Source organism: Chelmon rostratus, chromosome 4 (assembly GCF_017976325.1).
Source record: "Chelmon rostratus isolate fCheRos1 chromosome 4, fCheRos1.pri, whole genome shotgun sequence".
NCBI lineage: Eukaryota > Metazoa > Chordata > Actinopteri > Chaetodontiformes > Chaetodontidae > Chelmon > Chelmon rostratus.
This window is the reverse complement of record NC_055661.1, coordinates 8880644-8899112: the sequence shown is the minus strand read 5'-3', so window position 1 is coordinate 8899112 and position 18469 is coordinate 8880644. Positions and strand designations below refer to the sequence as shown.

Genomic DNA, 18469 nt, shown 5'->3' with positions numbered 1-18469 from the left:
ATATATTACTTGATGTGTGTTTTTTGACAAAAACTACCGAGAACAAGAGAGTCTGCCCTTAAAAAGACATCCAAAACTATGAAAACATTTGAAAGCACACAAGCATAATGAACACAGTGCAAGTCTGCGGGATCAACAAATTAACTGAAACCAACCCTGCACCAGAAGCCGAACTTGAGCCTCATCTCTGCCTGCAGTGTTGGTGGCTGTACAGGTGTAGGTTCCTTCGTCATCCAGCCCCACATTTCTCAAAGCCAGGCTGCCATCAGACGATACTGGGTACCTCTTACCGTCCTTTCTCCAGGTGAGGGTGGGTTCTGGGACCCCTCTCACCATACAAGGCAGCTCCACAGGGTGACCCACTTGTACCTTCATTACCCTTGGGCCAGCCTGGATACTGGGGGGCACTGCAGGACAGATGACCAGATTTAATAAGATTCAGTGCCTCATCTGAACTTACATGTTATTCAGAGACAAGTACTTTGGCCTGGAAGCTCAGTTTCTACAGTGGATGGGCTGCTGTCATACAGTAGATATTCTATGCAGCAACTTTGATCCAAATAACTTCATTTTCATTATCTTTTGATAGTACCTCAAAATGCACTCAGACATAGCAGACTCAAAATCTGACATTCATGATAGAAAAAGGTTATACTGCTGATCACCCCCCCTGGATAATATCATTATTCAATCTTTTTTAGTATTAATGATTTTTAAACTTACCCAAAACACTCAGCTCGATGGATTGTGTTAGGTTACCCGCAATATTGGAGGCAACACACACATAAAGTCCACTGTCTGACACTCTGGTCTCCAAGATCTTCATCGAGCCAGAGGGAAGCTGAGTGTGCCTGGGAGGAGCACAAACACACAGAGACAGTAATAAATGTAAAGTGAAGGTCTAACGTTATTAGTAACAATCATTCATGCAAAGCTTCCAAATAGAAAACAAGAACACTCCAGATTTTTTCCACTCTGTGATTTATTCTGTCATTTCTGTAAACAGATACTCCGGTAATTCTTGCTAATCCACCATCAACCACAATTACAGCTGCTGTGGCAGGCGCACAGTAGGTAGAACAGATCACAGAGAAGAGTATGATTACTCAGTCATTCTATAAAACCACAAACTGTACCCTGAGGCTCTGAACGGTCCAGTGATAGAGCACAGCAATGTACATAGCATGGCGCTTTTTTGTGATTTTTAAGGCAGCAAGGTGTTTTTGTCTGTGTTTAAAAATATAAGGATGCTTTAGTGAAAAATGACTCAAATACTTTTGTCCAGCAGTGCACACAGGGTTGCTGGATTGTCAATGAACAGCATCAGTGCTGTGGCTCTCAGTGTGTTTTACCTGGGAGAGAAAGGGGAGATGAGCTGCCTCTCCTTGGCCCAGCTGATGGTGGGAGGTGGGACACTGCGGACCTCACATGGCAAAATGGCATCCTCACCCTCAACCACTGACATTCTCATTGGCTCTCCTGAGCCTCCGGCGCTTCCACTATTGGACCTCGGACGAACTGGACATGTATGAGCAGGCAAACACATAAACAGCAGTTCAGTTGAAAGTACATGTGTCAATTTTAGCAAATGTATAAAGCATAAGTATGCAAACAAAGACTTCATTCCGAAGCAATAAAAAAGAGATTTTAATAAAATCACTTTCTGTTGCAATTAGTGTGTTGGTGTTGTTCCTTCCTCTCTTACAGTATCTACCTTTGCTCACTGCGCATTTATCTGCCACTATACACTGTACCAGGTCAGGTGGGGATTATAAAGCCTTGCTTATAGAAAGATGATGCTCATAATTGAGGATTGATAAATTGGCTACAGATACAGATACAGGTAGGTTACTGTAATTTCTAATGTGTGTTGAATACCAGCAGTGTCAACCAAATAAAAAAAGTGGAAAGCAGTCCCTCTTTTTTCTGAAAAAATCCTCCATTACTGTTAAAACAGAGGCAATCAGAGCAATTGAGCGCTGAACACTAACAGTAGCCCAAGCAGAACTGTGAGGAATGTGGAGAAAATGACCCGCTGAGCCCTTGGCACTCTGCCCATTTTCACACCAATACACACAAGGCCAAATACTATTGAAAGCGGTCCTGACTGTGAATGACTATGTATTGTAGGTTGTGGAAACATTAAAGTTTAGAAGCTTGGCTTTAAGAATCAAAGAGGACACTGGATCTGCACATGGACAAGGCAAATTACAACTAAGAGGAAACCATGAAGCCAAAATAACGTCCATCAAATTCTGTTTTGTAGTGTTAAGCATCTTATTTTTGTCATTTTCTTGCAAAATCCAACATGGTGATATGACTTGTAATGCTTTTTGCCAGCTGGTAGATGCTGCTTTACTTCTTGGCAATGATCATAGTAATTATATTTATGTCTGAGAATGAATTTAGCAATAATCTGTTGCCGCTAAATGCTATGTATAGCTCCTTTATCTTAGTAGAGAATTTCTTCAGCTGGTGACGAGGTTTACCATAGACAGTGAGCTGGACCTTCCTGGAGGCGTAGCCGGCAGCATTGGTAGCTGTACAGATGAACTCTCCGGTCTCATTTCCAGAGGGGGAGGTGATGAGGAGGTTGCCGTCAGAATCCAGGGAGAAGGCTGGACCACCCAAGTTCAGCAGCTCCCCACCCTGCAAAACAAATCACAGCAGGGAAAGGGCAGGGGCAAGAGTTAGTTTCATTAACCCAGCTTTATTAACACTTTGCACGGTGTCCAAGAAAGAGGTAGGATGTGTGGTTTGACCTACTAAGTTTTCCTATATGTTTGACTTGATTTTCTTCCCTGCTGTAAAATAAGTAGGCTCTAAATAAAAATGTACATAGTTATACAATGAATTGTAGAACCAAAACATGAAGCAAATGTGACATGTATCAGGTTTGTGCCATCTCCAGACTAACCATCCACATCTGACATGACTACCTTCACTCGATTGATGTTATAGAGAACAGCAAAGGAATCAGAGCGAATCACATCTTCACAGCTGGTGCAAAACTTAGCAGCGTCTGGTTTCATGTGTCCCTGTAGCCCTGTTCACTTTAACAGCATCGCTTTTACAACTCAGAGAAACTAGTGTAAAAGATGGAAAAGAGGGAGGGACTGACCACATACACACACTGGCTTATAGTACACACCGAGACACAAAAGTGCACATGTTAAGACTGAGCACACTGTGCAGGCCGGTGTCCTCAGGTAGAGCTGCTTTCACGGAGCAGCACATGAGGCACACACATGTACCCTCACGCAGGCATTTTCCTATCATGTGCTACTGTCGTGCCAGAGCCCATCAACAGAGTAAGTATTGTACTAAAAATGAACAGCAACCCTTTCACATGACACACCACTATGACCTGTTCGTTTGTAGTTGAAAACACACTTTGAAGTTGAGTTAATCGCTGCCCGAAACTGCACTGCCACACAAATACAAATAGTACACATCTCAGATCCAAATGAGCTGCATTCAGTTACAAGTAAAGTGTCAAGAGGTGTATTTGTACTTGCGTGGGAGTTTGTGAGTCATAACATCATAAAATGCCTTGTGAACACGTGAAGCTGTCAGTAAGAAATTCTGACATGAGGATGGCATGATGTTGTTTACTTAGGCGATGGAGCTTTCCTAATGCTGTATGTTGTGGACTCTCATTTGGTGAGATTTGGCCATAATGTGATTTGGGCTGTCATACCTTTGACTTGCATTGTTTTTCTTGATTTAACTACACATTCATTTCATGTGGTTTCCCCTCTATCTCCCTCATTATTTTGCCATTCATGGAGAGAACATTTCCCATGGCAGAAAAATAGCACACCAGTCTAAACAGAGAACTTTGGCGTACTTTATATTCAGAGTGGTAATGGCAATACATACCTTGGCCCAGGTGATCTCAGGGATGGGTACTCCACTGGCACGGCAGGGCAGAGTGATGGGTGTGCCCTCAATTGTGCTGAACACCTGAGGGCCATGCTGAATGGTAGGAATCACTGGAAACAAAAGAAAAAAATTAAGACACAGCTAGTCCATGTTTTTTGTGAACATACACATTCATCAAATATTTACGAAGTGGTTCTAAAGATGCCTTTAGTGCTCTGCAAATACTGTCAATTTGGTTGTTGTGTATAGTGCAACTACTTTTTTGTTATGTGTGTCTCAAAGGCATCTGGAGAAAGCCTTTCCCTAAATGGACACACAGCATTCACTACAGATATCCCACTTATTTTATTCTTCCCTCTCTTGTCCTCTCCCGCCAACCTTCACTGTCTGTCTTGTTTTTGTTGTTTGTTAGGATTCCGGGTTTCTGCAGAAAAGATCAGCCCTTGGAGGCTTGGAGCATCTTCTCAGCAATGAAAAACGCAATTTAACTAAACAACAAAATCACACACAGTGTACACAGTACGAGCTGGGATTGCATGGGGGTTTTCCATCTGCACTCTTTGCATATACTTCGCATTATGTAGGTTATGTGGAAAGTATTTCTCATAGGCTGTGGGAAATTAGAAATACACCAAGCTACATAGTGTAAATGTCCAGTGCATATTGTATGTACGTCTGAAAAAGACTAACCTAATATCCAGCAGTGAGGGAGCCAGCGTTTTTACGTACATGGTGCGAACGATTTCTATTCAAGTTGGTAATATCTGGCAATGACTGACTTTAGTATAAATGGAGAACACATTTTCCCCTCTCACTGTGTTCCAAAGTCTGCCATTACCCTCAGCTGCTCCTGGTTTTAATGCAACCTCAAAGATAATCCTATTCATGAGGTTAAGAGCCTTCTGCAGTGTAAAGGAGTCATTTGAAAGGGGCAGTAAGAAGTGCAACAGAATAAGAGAGAAAAAAAGGCATTTCATATCTCATAAAGCATTTATAACATGGCTATTTCACAGTAGATGTTTTAACAGAAAAAGAAAAAGCACCTGTGATTAATAACATTGACCATGGCTCAGTTCCATTAAGTGTCTCAGCATGCACAATACTAAAACCCTCAGATTATTTCAAAAGACTCTGCATTGCTGATTCCAGTAGATCATGAAAGAACATTACTTGTCTTGCAAACTTTGAAAATGTAACGCATTACAAGAGCACTGGACAAAAACAGTTCGCCACGTTCCTGAAAATAATAAGAGATGTCTTCCATTACATACATGTACAACCTGCCTTGCTACCAATCTTCTTGTTCTTCTGTTGAGTTTTATGGTGGTTGGCATCCATAAGTGTTATGCTACCCCCATCTGCTGGATTGCCCATTGCCCCATGGCATGTGTGAAAAGGCGAAAGATGTAAAAGTTCTTGTTTTAATGTATTTTACTTTCAATTATGTATTCTTGTTTGTATACTTTTGGTATTATGCTGTGAGTGTGGACCCCAGGAAGACTAGCTGCTCGTTCAGGCGTCAGCTAATGGGGATCCACTAACAAATAAACAAATAAACTACTAGCTGCAATATCATCTGCATATGCACCAGCATCCAGATATGGGTGCCCGCAGAGTTATGCAATAATAAACACATGCATGGAACTTCTGCTTCTCCTTTTTAGGTGCTTTGTCAGCTGCTGATATATAGGATTGAAGCCACTGATGCTTATTGCCTCTGCCATCTAATAGACAACAAACTACACATAGGTATTACTGAATGGTAGCGTCAGCAGAAATATCATACTTCCCCAATTTGTGCTGCATGTACATAATATGGGTCCAGCTAGTGCTCAAGAACTCCACAAGGTATATTTAACTACTGTGTTTTTTCCCATTTTTGTGCATATGCATGTCTGTTTATAGCTGGTTTGTGTGGATGCTTTAATACACTACCATAGACATTGACAGTGGTGGTATGGTTGGTGGCCCCAACAATGCTTTCAGCCAAGCAGGTGTAGTCACCCGCGTCGTCCAGCCGGACTCTCTCAATATGCAGGCTGCCATCTCTCCTCACTGTCACATACTGGTCTGAGGTCACCTGAATGAGTGGTAGGTTAAATAGGTTCAAATGAGATCACGGTTATTTAACTTAGGTGCAAAATAAAGACATGGAAGACACCTAAAAAAAGTGGATTTCCTCTGTGTCCTCACCAGGCCATAGTTGTGCAGCCACTGCCTCTCAGGCAGCGGGTTCCCAGCCAACAGCACACAGGGCAAAGTCAGCTGCTGGTCCTCGATCACACTGAGCACAGATGGACTCATCGCAATGACAGGCGAGACTGCAGATACCAACGAAACAATTATACAGGGCTTGTGTCAAAAGACCAAGGGGGCTGAGAGGATGACCGAAAAGTATTCAAGAAAATAAATAAGTAGATTCATATCAGTAGCGAGCTTCAAAAATCCTGTTAGGATGGACAATATGTGGTTAACAGCCTTCTCTGTGGATAGAGAATAAAAACAGCCACACAGACACAGATCAAGTACATTTGTATGTCTGAAAGCATATGAAAAAAAGAACCCAACCAATCACTGTAAACCAGTTCATCCTTAAAATGTCTCAGATAGTCATAATATGCAGAAAATATGACAAATGTTTCAAATTTGGAGTGTCACCAGAATGGACAAAAAAGTGTGGTTTGTATTTATTTTCTTAAATATTTTCAGACAAACATAATAAATGACGAAAGCACATGGCTAAGTGTTTGAGTATGTACAGTATGCTGAGTAGGAAATGCTTGGTTGCTATAAACACATCAAAAATACAGCATATACATTTTCCACAGCTGCTGAAAGTATCAACACACCCTCTTCTTCCCTCACATATACACACCTCTGCACAACACATACACAAACACACACACACATTTAACGACATGTGACATCAGATTTGTCTAGATGGTTTGGCTGGGTTCACACAGACAACTCTGATGTCATCTGCGGGGGCTGTGATAGACAACAGGGAATTTGACTACCACCCTGACTGGACTGGGACACATCCTCACACACAGAAACAGACACGCAAACGCACATACATGCCATGGGTATGGCAGCTGCATTGCTCTCTACTCCCACCATTATCCAAAGAAGCAGTTTTACATGTACTTCTGCATTGGGTGTGTGTTTCTCATGAGGTGACATTGTCAGTAGGGAAATGGGGCAGTGGGGCAGTAATACATGTCATCTGGGCTGGCCTGTGGTTTCTAACCTTTGGCCCACAATAATAAGAGCTCAATGTGTTTCCACTGTAGAGAAAACGGTGAAACAGGAACAGTGGTTAACAAGGCACATGTGTTCAAACACACCCACTGAAATGTGCTAATGAACTCACACTCACGTGTAAAGACTGAAACAGAGACACACACATCCACAGAGACGTAAAGACAGATGTAGGTACTCAAAGTTACTGTATGTAACATGAAAACAGCATGGGGCTAACTTACATTACATTGTTTGAAAGAATGGAAAATAAATGTGATCTTTGATTAAACACAGTCAGAAAAATTCTCATTCAGCAAAAAGGAGTGGAAGCATGTGTGAGTGTGTGTTTGCATTTTGTGCTCCACAGTCTTTTCAGCATTTCAAGCAGACAGGGCTAACCCTACACTTCTGCATTCCTTCACTTTCCACTAAACTAAACTGCATGCAAGCCATTAGCAATTTCTCCTTTCTCTTAAGTTAATCAATCAATCAATAATAAATTAGATAGAGTCGAGATGCAAAACAAATTACAATGCCTGCTGCTTATCTGAAATGACTGCTTTGTGAATACTAGCGCTCAGTTGAAGATTAAGAGACTGTTTGATCTTAAAAGGACAAAATGAAAGACATATTCACAGAGTTAGAGAGGCAAGACTTTTCAAATGTTGCACTTACCCAGCCCAGTCACCGTGATTCTGGCCTGGGCCTGGATCTTGCCAAAGTGGTTTTGAGCCTCACAGACATATACTGCCTCATCTTCCACCCACAGGCCTGAGAGAAAAAGGGATATCTAGGTGTAAGCCTATAGCATTTTACATGTCTAATGTGTATGCACATATGCCACTTAAAAACTCACTGGTGATATGTAGACCTCCTTTGCTCTGTGTAATCGTGCCATGTCCGTGGGGCCTGTTGAAAAGGGGAAGTCCATCTTCTCTCCTCCAGGTGACCTGTGGTTCAGGGTAACCTTCGGCAAGGCACAGCAGGGTCACATTCGAGCCGATGTCCACCGCCACATCTGATGGCTCTCGGGTGAACTTGGGTGCAGCTGCAGCGATCAAGGTTACAGACGGCAAAGGTCAAAAAGTTTAGGGGATACCCATTCATCTGTATTACGATCTACAGATAATCAAGTCGTCCATTATACAAGTTCGGGTTGTTCACTACTGATTTTAGGACAAGATGTATGGATCTCCAAAGTGTTCAATTTTAAACAAATGATTAGAAAATATATAATCCTATGTTTTGAATATGTAATTATATTGTATTATAATAATCATTATTTCATAAAGTAGTATAGTCCCCAGCTACTCACCTTTCAGCCAATTTCATGCCCCCTAGTAACAAACTCAACCACTGAATTAGTCAGTTAGCAGCTGTTTGTTAGGGCAATACCAACAAAAAGTAGTTCCAAATCAACTATCTTGCTGCTGCTGTAGATAAACAAAGCACACAGACACAGAAACTAACATCTCTTATTTGTTTAGCTTAACAATCTTGACATGCTACCACCTAGCTGGCTAACTAGCTAATGCTAGGTAGGATAGTGACCTTGGTCTATTACTCAGTAACAAAGTGAAGAGACAGTGTTAACAGCAGCAGCTAGTTAAGTTAATTAGTTAATTTACAGCACTATTTTAATTCTCAAGATACAACCCCAAAGATCAAAAAGCTAGACTGGCTCTCTCTGTGGTGGCACAAGCCAACAGGAGCTACCCAACAATGCTAGCACAGACAGTTCACTTTGACGTAGCTAATCATAAGACCACAAGCCAGCCTAGCTAGCTGCATAGCATAAGTATCCTTGCTAAGATGTTAAGAAGCTGCAGAAGTTTAGTTACTATGTCCGTATACTGTGTTTATTTACCGCAGCAGTGTCTAGTTGGTTGATTGTTGTTACTATAGCTAACAGGAGCTAATAAGCTAGTTTTGGTGGCAGATGCAGAGCTTGTTAGCTCAAGAGGCGGGGGGCACATGATTAGTTGAAAGGAAAAGAAATTACATCCAATAAAATTCAGCTATTATGAACATGAATGATGAAATAACATTTCAAAACAAAGAGTTTAGTTTTAATAATGTCTCAATTATTTCACAAACTTTTCATTTATAGATTTTACACAATTTATTCATATGCTCATTTTCATAATGTCTTCTTCATTTATTTAATATGTCTAGGTTCAAGACTAAGTGTGTTTTTCTCACAACAGCATAAATTTTCAAAGTCTGCATTCACAGTAGATCTATAGCCCTCTGGGTGCAATATGCATTGGTCTATGTTACCCATGTCAGGGATTTTTACATTTTCTGCATGTGCAAAAATATGTCTTGCACAGTAAACAATACATGGATAATGACACACCCCGTGTAACCTTTAGGTATAAACCAGACATGTTCTGTCGTGGGTCTGGCAAAGGCATCGTTCATTAACAGCACCAAAGCAGGCTTTGTATCACTATACACAGACATCACACACTAATATATACTGTGAGCTATAACAACCAATCCATTGACAGTTTAGGCTCCAAATGAGGCGTTGCCTACACCTCACTCTTTCTACTTGTCACAGAGACATATCACATTCAGCTCACTACAGTGTGTGCATGTTGTGAAGTATGTGTGGAACTACAAATACAAATTCACAGTCCAGAACAGAGGCCAAGCCCCATTTAGCTTGAAATATGGACAGAAACCCCTGTCTGGGGACATCCTGGTGGGATAAAGGTTTAAGATGCATACCATGAAACAGCTACCTGTTGCAACCTTGTGACACAAGGACCAAGCAATGACTCCATCACTGTCAAACTACTGTCAAACTCAACAATTGCAGTTGCAGTCTGCAAATTCACAGCTATGTTAACACTTGCAAGTAGTATTCCTGCTATTTATTCTGTTTAATTTATTCTGGGTTCGTACTGAGAAGTGCTTTTCCAAGGTAAACTAAACTCTCACCTCCCACATCAAGAGAGATCTTTCCTGACGAGGTGCCGGCAGCATTGACAGCTACACAGGTGTAATCTCCTTCATCGACATCCCGGGTTTCCTTGATTGTCAGTGTACCTCCCAATGTGTCCACGTCCAAGTGGGATGATGAATGCAGCTGGACGTCACCTAGCAATAAGATCAAATGTAACAGGGGACTTTGGCCGCCGTTGTTCTCCAAAAACAGGAGTGCAATATTTAAAACTACTCAATCCTAATGCATACCTGCCTAAGCCGAATAAACAGAAAAAACTATGTTGCTGCGTTTTTGTGTTGAAGAGAAGAACTGCAGCGAGCTAGCGAGAGGCGATCACTTCAACAAACTCTCAAAGGGCAACCACATGGGCATATGCATAGGCAAGTGCGCAAAGACTTTGTCCCTGCATGCGCAGAGTAAGATATTCTGTTGGAAAAAAATTAAAAAACTACGTTCATTTCTGGTCAAGCATTGTAAACATGGAGGAGCGCGGTGAGAGAGAAGCCTCCATTAGTCCCATTTACCCAGTGAGTGCAAGCTGCACATGGAGGCTGTCAGAGGAAGATCCATGTGATAAAAATTATGTATAGTTGTTTTAGAATATTTTCTTATTTAATTCTTTAAATTTTATTTAACCAACCCATGACTAGACACTTTTTCTGATGACAAAATGTGCATCAATTGAAAAAACACAGAATTCAGAAAAAAATAAATGGGAAACATAGAATCTAGAAAAAAATTCAAACAGATTTCATAGGGTTATATTTTTGTTTGTTTTCCTCCAGAATGTGTAAAATCTTGTTTTTTTGTTTCTCAGCTCTTACCTTTGTACCACCAGATCTCAGGCTGTGGTGTTCCAGATGCAGAACAGGCCATCACTGTGGTTTCTCCAATGCCAATGAGAATATCACTCAAAGCCACTGTCACCACAGGAGATTCTAGCAAATTGTTGAACAATAGACATTAGTATGACAGGCAGAGCAAATGGAAATGCAGTATATTATCATATGACCTGTTCAGGGTGTAGCCCACCTCTCGCCCCCTGTCAGCTAGGATTGGTTCCAGCTCTGCACAACCCTCTACAAGGTAACCCAGTAAAGCCAATGGGCGAACGGGCGGATGCATGTGTTCTGTGGTACTCACCAATGTAAGTGAGGATGGAGGTCATTGTGTCTGTCCCAGCCTGGTTGCTGGCGAGGCAGCCATACACTCCTCCATCCTTTTTCTCCATGTTTCTTATAACCAGTGTGCCATCAGGAGTCATTCTGTGTCTGAACACACAAGATATATAAGTCAGTACTTTAAAGGAATTCCATCACTATCAAAAAGTGCACATAACAGCATGACTCAGAGAACTAAAACTACCAACAGTGATTGATTAATAACACATCTTGGACATATGGCAACTATGCAAAATCTTATGCAATTGGGTATGTGCACATTTTTGGATGTTTGGCATTCGTGCAACATCTTTATATAGAGCATCTGTGCAACATTTTAGTGGAGGGCATCATGCAATATTCTTAGTGTGGATGTCGAGCTGGGTGTGATACTGTAGTTTAACTATAAATGTGCGCTGTGCCACTGCGTTCTTTCGATGTTGGGAGATTAATTCACCTGCTGGATGCCATGATGAACATGTCATTGTGGGTCCAGACCAGACGGGGTGGAGGGTAGCCGCTGGCCGAGCATCTGATCCTCACTTCATCTGCTGTTGTAAAGGTTTGATTCCGTGGCTCCACTAAAACCCTGGGCACCTCTACAGGAGGAGACAGGGGATTCAAACATACACAATCAATTAATCCATAATCCATCTATTTCAGTCACTCATTTTACTTAATATACTGCAATGATTGCATTGACAAGATTCAATCAATGATTCAATAATTCATCTTTCAAACAGTCAAGGTAGGAAGTTATGACAGTGAAAAAAAGGTACAGTTTAAAAAGTGAATAAAACTGATTTAAATAATCTTTTCTCAATGTGAACATGTTCAATAAAATATTATTTCCATCATTTAGGATGTGAGTGTAATTCGGCTTTGATAAATGTCAGATAAAAGTCTCGACACATCAAACATCTTCCACAACCTCGAATGAGTTCAAGCTCAGCCGCAACATCTAATAGAGCATAAACTTTTATTGTCACTGTAGCATGAAGAGTGATGGCTGTTACTACGACTAATAATGTTTCATAGCACATCTTTCACCATCATTTCCTCTTCACTGGTAAAAGAGGGAGGAATATTGAATCCAGACCCAGAGAAGCTGTGGAATCTGAAAAGATTTTCCAATTGATTCATGATGTGTAACTCAAGCCGTCAAGGGCGTGTTTTCTCTATTCTATTCCCACTGCTAGAACCATCTCCAGAGTCTCTGACCTTTCCAAACAGTATAAAAATAAACTGTGAGAACTAGTAGCCATGATGGAGAGACAGAACTTTTCCAAAACTACAAAATACTAATTTTGTGTCTATCTGAGATGGCAGAGACAGATTTATTTTGAGGTACCTATTTTATTTGACCAGAAGGAAGACTGATGTGAACTTTCATAAACCAAAGTATGACTTTGGGGTGGCTGAGGGCGAGCGCAGGTGTAACAAAAGGCCATTGCCAGTAGTCACAAGTTCAAAAGGTTGAATAGACGCACATAAATACAGTAGGTGTGAAGGAATGCATAGAGTTTGTACTGACGCTTCAGCTTCAATCATCAGCGACGCCACGTTTTAAAAGAAATACAGCACATTTACCAGATGCTGACAATAAATTTACAGGCAACGCTGATATATCACAAGCTTGACTTTACACAACTTCAAGTACCTCAACTAGCCACTGCATTCATCTTAATCTTAGTGGCCCCTATGGCTGTACTGTGCTGATTGTGTGACTCAGGCAAAAAGTGTCAGAACGCAGGAGTCCTCTCTGTGTCTACAGCCAAGCCAGGCTCTCTCCTCACTTGCTTCTTCCACCTTGTGAGGTCACTCTGCCCTGAGGGGGCGGGGACACGGCCTGGTTCAAAAAACAGCTTTGGTTGACTAATTTTCCCTTTCATGACAACTTTACAGGAGTGAATTTTAATATAACTCACTCACTTAACAAATAATACAGTTTAAAGTTTTGCATAATTATGGGCATTGCAGCTTTGAGTGACAGCTAAGTGGCATTTTTTAACAACCAGGCTTCATTCAGCTCGCCTCAACTCCACCTGTGCTCCACCTCTTTGCCCATTTTTGGAGTAGCTGGGAGTGTGGCGGAGTCAGGCACTGCCAAGATGACGATGGCCAGAGCCACTCTTCAGAAACCTACAGGCGGTGTCACAGAGACTACATCCATGTTTAATACAGCCTATGCTAACAATGCATCACTATCTCATGATTGCAAAGTTGCAAAATACACCTGTAGTGTGTGACATACTGACATTTAAAATTAGTGATTAGTGTGGATTAAGTACAAAATGTTATGAAAAGATGCACTTTAAATTTAGTGGTCTCAGTGTGGACATGGCCTCTGTCTCTCTGCGTTCTGTCCAAGTGCTGTAAGACATCAGCAGCTCACTTCAAAGTGGGACTAATAACTAGGAGGGGACTGACCAGCGGGTAATTAGGTAACCCCGAGGGCTTGCTGACAGCTGTTTTTAGAGAGAGAAAGAGATGAGGCAAAAACAAAATGATGAGGAAGTAAGAGATTGGTTAAAAAAAAAAAAAGAATAAAAAGAAAGACAGTCGTGACTGGATGACATGAAAGAAGACACACAGGTGGAGGAGATGTACAAAAGAAAAGCATCCAGTTAAGCCAGAGAAAATGTTTTAGGGTCAACTGTGCAACTTATCACTCAGTGAGACGAGCCAAATAACAGAGTTCCTCTCCAAGCTGTCTGCAGCACCGGTGTTAAACCTGCAGCTTTTCAGTATGTGTCATTGAGCTTCACCTTGCAGGGACAACTGTTCGCTCCATGTTACATTACAATGAACCTTTCAATTATTTAAATTTAGGTCAAGAAAAAAAGCCATCTTACGGTGAAGTGGAACTTCTTCTTTTTTTTTAAAAAAAGAGAGAATGAGTGACTTTTTTTGTGCGTCAAAGCACAAAGACCTGGCAGGACACACACAAGGAGGAATTTAGGCTAGAGTAAGCAGCATATGGCCTTTGGATTAACTTCTTGTGGGACTGATGGTTGTATAACAAAGTAAATACTGGTTGTTCATTTAGATGGATTGGATTATGTAAAACAATTTTTTTTGCCTCTCTCACTTGCTTCCTCTCAACTCTCTATACCTCCAGGATTTTCCTCAATGGGTTCTGGCTGAAATCATCTGCTAATGACAGGTTTTAGTGACTCTATTACATTGCCATTTCCTGGCCAGGCGCAGCCCGATGCTCTGTGGCGCAGGCCAGATAGCCACTCTCCTCCATCTGTACAACAAAGTGTTCCTGATTCAGTGTCAGTGAAGTGTTAGAACAGGACTATGAGAGCTGTCTGGAGATGGAAAACTGTACTTTAGCTCTGCCTGAGAGTCAGGCATAAATAATTTTCACACGTCCCATAAAGCATTAGAGTGAATTATAGGGAGCAGGGGAGCGAGGAAGGGCGGGAGACGATCATGTAGTTAGGAAGGAGTTAGTATTTGCCAGGAGTCCTCTTCCCCGACGGTGTAAATCACGCAGAAGAAACATTCACAAGACAAAGACAAGCGCACATATGTACACCAACAACAAAATTAAGAATAGCCCCACCTTTTGGAGGCCCACGTGCACTTCTGCATATTTGAACTCAGGCAACAAATTGTTTCCAATGTGAAAGCGGCACCACAGAATCATGTCAAACACATGTAGGTATGAACACTCCTCACCCTGCACAGTGAGGTAGATTCGCTCTGCCGTCACCCCTCCTTCGTTTATAGCGATGCACTCGTACCAGCCCGAGCGATCCGGGGTCACGGAGGACACCTGGAGCGAGAGGTTGGTCAAGACGCGCACCTGTGGGTCCAGACTGGCATCGTGGCCTCCTCTCAGCCAGGTGAGGTTGAAGTTGACAGTGCTGACGACGTGGCAGGTGAGGACAGCACTGGAGCCTGGAGGGGCGGTTACATTACCCCCGACTGTGATGGCTGGAGGCGGCTCTGCAGGAAAAAGGCATAATGTTGTGGACAGCGGCCAGGAACTTTACATCATATAGAAAACTAAACAGGGATTCAGAGCAAGTGGTTACTTTCCCACTGACACTTTAGTATGTCGAGACATGTAGTATTTTCCAGTCAGTGTTGTAGACCAAAGTGATTTTTAGAAGCCTATAGATTTTTTTTTTTACCTTAAATATTTTTATCCTCATTCCAAAAATGGACTTTCTGCTTGAGTCACAGTGGAAAAGCCCCAACAGGTAAATTTGAGGGGTTGGGAGGTGAAAAATACATTTCTGCGACATAAATGATGCTCATGTTTTTAACTTTTCCTTTTTACTTTCATTTTTATATTCCTGATAGAAGTCCTGATAGTTTAACCTCTTCAGCCTAAAACTATTTAAATGAAATAATCTGATTAATATGACAAAAGTAGAATCCATCGATTTTGGAGCTGGATGAACCTTGACTCGGGTCTACAAGTCAAGATATCTCTGCCCCTGCTGCTTTCACCTTATTTAAAGTGCCATACTGAATTGCTGGAGCTCCCCTTTAACAAAAAAGTGATGAAATAAAGTGTTATTGTGACTTTAAAGACTGTACATGCTGTAGGTTGCAGTCATCTGTATCAGCAATTCAAATGATTCATATTTCATTACCAAAAACAGCATATTGATCTTTGTCTGACCCTCATATAATGGGTGTTTGGGTGTATGTGTTTTTTAGCTTTATATAAAGCTTTATATTCCTTGTAGCTTGTCTTAGCTGAATGCAAGAGAAATGTGATTTCTGAGACACGCCCTATTAGAATGACGTTCATCATCAAACTTCTTCCAATTTCATTTCCCTCTCTCTTCCACTATCTCTGTCTTTTCTCTCGTCACCACATCAGAAGCACTCATCCCCTGAGCCCCATAGTGTCGTCAATCATTTTTTTCAGGGGGTAGCCAGAGCAAAGCAGGGAAAAAGGGAAGGGAGGGCAAAAGGGAGATAAAGAGAGGATGAGGGTGAGAGGTAGGGGAGGTTTTGGCTCCGATAGAGGGAGGATGCTGGGGATTTCAGCACAGCTCATCTGGATTAGGATGATATAAATTTGGCAGCTGGGTGGGTATTGTGTGTGTTTCTGCATGTGCAGAGGTCTACCATACTGTTAAGAATATAACCAGCCAAGAAACAGAGGTCGGAGTTGGTGAGGAGGATTAATTCTACCTAATTTTAGAGACGTCACAAGAGGTAAAAGCTGGACAGACTAAGTCCCCTCTGCTGCTTTGGACCATGAGCACGGTGGGTGAGTTACAGTAAAGACTTACGCTCATACATTACACAGATCCCTGGCTGGCTCCCTCTCTCCTTCCTCTGTTTCACAGAGCGTCTTTCAACTACCTCTCACTCTCTTTTTCTCTGCACTCCATCTTCTTCCTTTCTGCTTGGCGTACATCATGTTGACGAGGCTCGAGTGAATTTCAAAAAGTAGGACGTTTTTTGGAAAGCAAGATTTGGACAAGGAGACATGTACCGCCTGCACTGGGAGTCATGTGGTGTCAGCTCTGGTGTCTCATATTGGAAAGAGTTCAGAATGAAAAATAAACACACTACAGAGGATTTTTGAGTATGCAAAAATGTTTTTTTTTTATTTTTGGCCAGTGGTGATGCTAAACATATAAATCATTACATGATCCCACTGGTTTTATCTGTGCTCAAAGCTTTGATAATCGTGATGATCATCCAACTAATTTATTACTTAGATTATGAATTTCTCTGTGAGATCATAAATTGTGAGACTTTTATTTTGTATTATGGTGAGCAGTGAGTGTTTAAGCTCTGCTGTTGTACTGAAACTGTGCACCTGAGTCATAGTAGAGCCACCTAAACTGTTACTACACTGTTTTTCTTTGGTGCACACCCTGGAACTTATTATAACTTTATATGTATTCTCATCTTACATCATATTTACAGTCCACTGCTTTACAAATCAAGCACAAAAACCATACCATAAACCCCATGACATGATCGCAGTAAACCATGGATTACAACATCATGTTGGGGTCAGATTTTCCATAAAGCCACATTAATACTGCATTATGCAGGTTCTCTGCATGGGATCCGCAGCAAGAGACCTCGAACCCTATGAAATTCAACCGACAGCGACTGGCGCATGAATTCCAACCTTATGTCCATAAGTAGTGTGTGTGAGCATGTGTGTCAACCCACTGAGCATGACCTAAAGTCACTCTTGCTGCAACACTTCACTGAAGACATTTTGTGCGTTTATACAGTTTGTGTGTGCCCTTTAGTTATTTGATACATGACATTAAAGACAATGATACTTTAAAGTCCAACTGAAATGACATTTACTCTGGATTCAGGTTTTGCTTTTAAATAATGTCAGTCTTTTTTAATGTTAATAGTTTTTTGTTATTAAAACAAAACAAAAAAAAGAAATCCCTGAAATCCTCCCTTTCATCTCAGCAGGCTTCAGGCCCGTGCGGGTGTCTGTGTGTGATTGACAGCAGCTGCTAAGCTGGAGAGTACCTGTTACACCATCGGGAACGGGAGACAAAGCAAACAAACACTGTACCCTGCATGTCATGGACAGACAGTGTGTTGTTCGTGGTACTGAAGAGTAAGAACCACAGCAGCATCTAACCAGACCACATGCTACAGTGTGGTCTGGTTAGATATGCATATCTCTTTATGGTTTCTGATTTTTTCTCGAAGGAGAGGACTGGACAAGCAATTTACAGAGCAGATAAGTATGCTATAGCAGACATTAAAAAAAAACAACACTTGGACTTTCAATTGCTCACTGCCCTGCAAGTAGATCCACCACACTCCAATTATACTTGTTGACAGTGTAATGCTTGCCAGCCCCTAAGCATTCCTGTCTGACAGTCCTGGTTCATTACACACAGTGATGGAGGCTGGCTCACCATGAGATAAACTACAGTATTACAGTCCATTGACAAAAGTCAACACTTCTGTCTATGTAGCAAGTCTCTCTGACATGTTGTAAAAGGCCCCTGTGTGTGTGTGTGTGTGTGTGTGTGTGTAATGAAAAATAAAATAATAATCTAATAATAATGAATCTTCCCTTGAGGTATTAATAAAGTACTTAATTTTCTTCTTTTTAGAGATTTTTTGTCTAATTTCTGCAAATTCCTTTTGCTTCATTGAAGCTTTGTTAAGAATATGGTCATGTGTCATGTAGTAGTACGCAGTAGAGCTGTTTTGCGCTGACAGACTCCAGATTTTTTTGAGGACCTTTGCA

General features: G+C 41.5%; 1 protein-coding gene across 1 annotated transcript in view; it reads right to left on the bottom strand.

Moving 5' to 3' along the window:
• Window positions 1-18469, bottom strand: part of hmcn1 (hemicentin 1) — an 85870-nt gene that overhangs the window by 40012 nt on the left and 27389 nt on the right. Inside the window, exons 11-24 of the mRNA XM_041934630.1 lie at window positions 14935-15204; window positions 11702-11843; window positions 11228-11355; window positions 10909-11022; window positions 10078-10236; window positions 7985-8176; window positions 7804-7899; window positions 6079-6206; window positions 5821-5965; window positions 3883-3995; window positions 2490-2649; window positions 1353-1518; window positions 724-851; window positions 156-407 (exon numbers count right to left, since the gene is read on the bottom strand). Coding sequence (XP_041790564.1) covers window positions 156-407; window positions 724-851; window positions 1353-1518; window positions 2490-2649; window positions 3883-3995; window positions 5821-5965; window positions 6079-6206; window positions 7804-7899; window positions 7985-8176; window positions 10078-10236; window positions 10909-11022; window positions 11228-11355; window positions 11702-11843; window positions 14935-15204 — 2193 coding nt within the window. The remainder of the gene's footprint in view (window positions 1-155; window positions 408-723; window positions 852-1352; window positions 1519-2489; window positions 2650-3882; window positions 3996-5820; window positions 5966-6078; window positions 6207-7803; window positions 7900-7984; window positions 8177-10077; window positions 10237-10908; window positions 11023-11227; window positions 11356-11701; window positions 11844-14934; window positions 15205-18469) is intronic.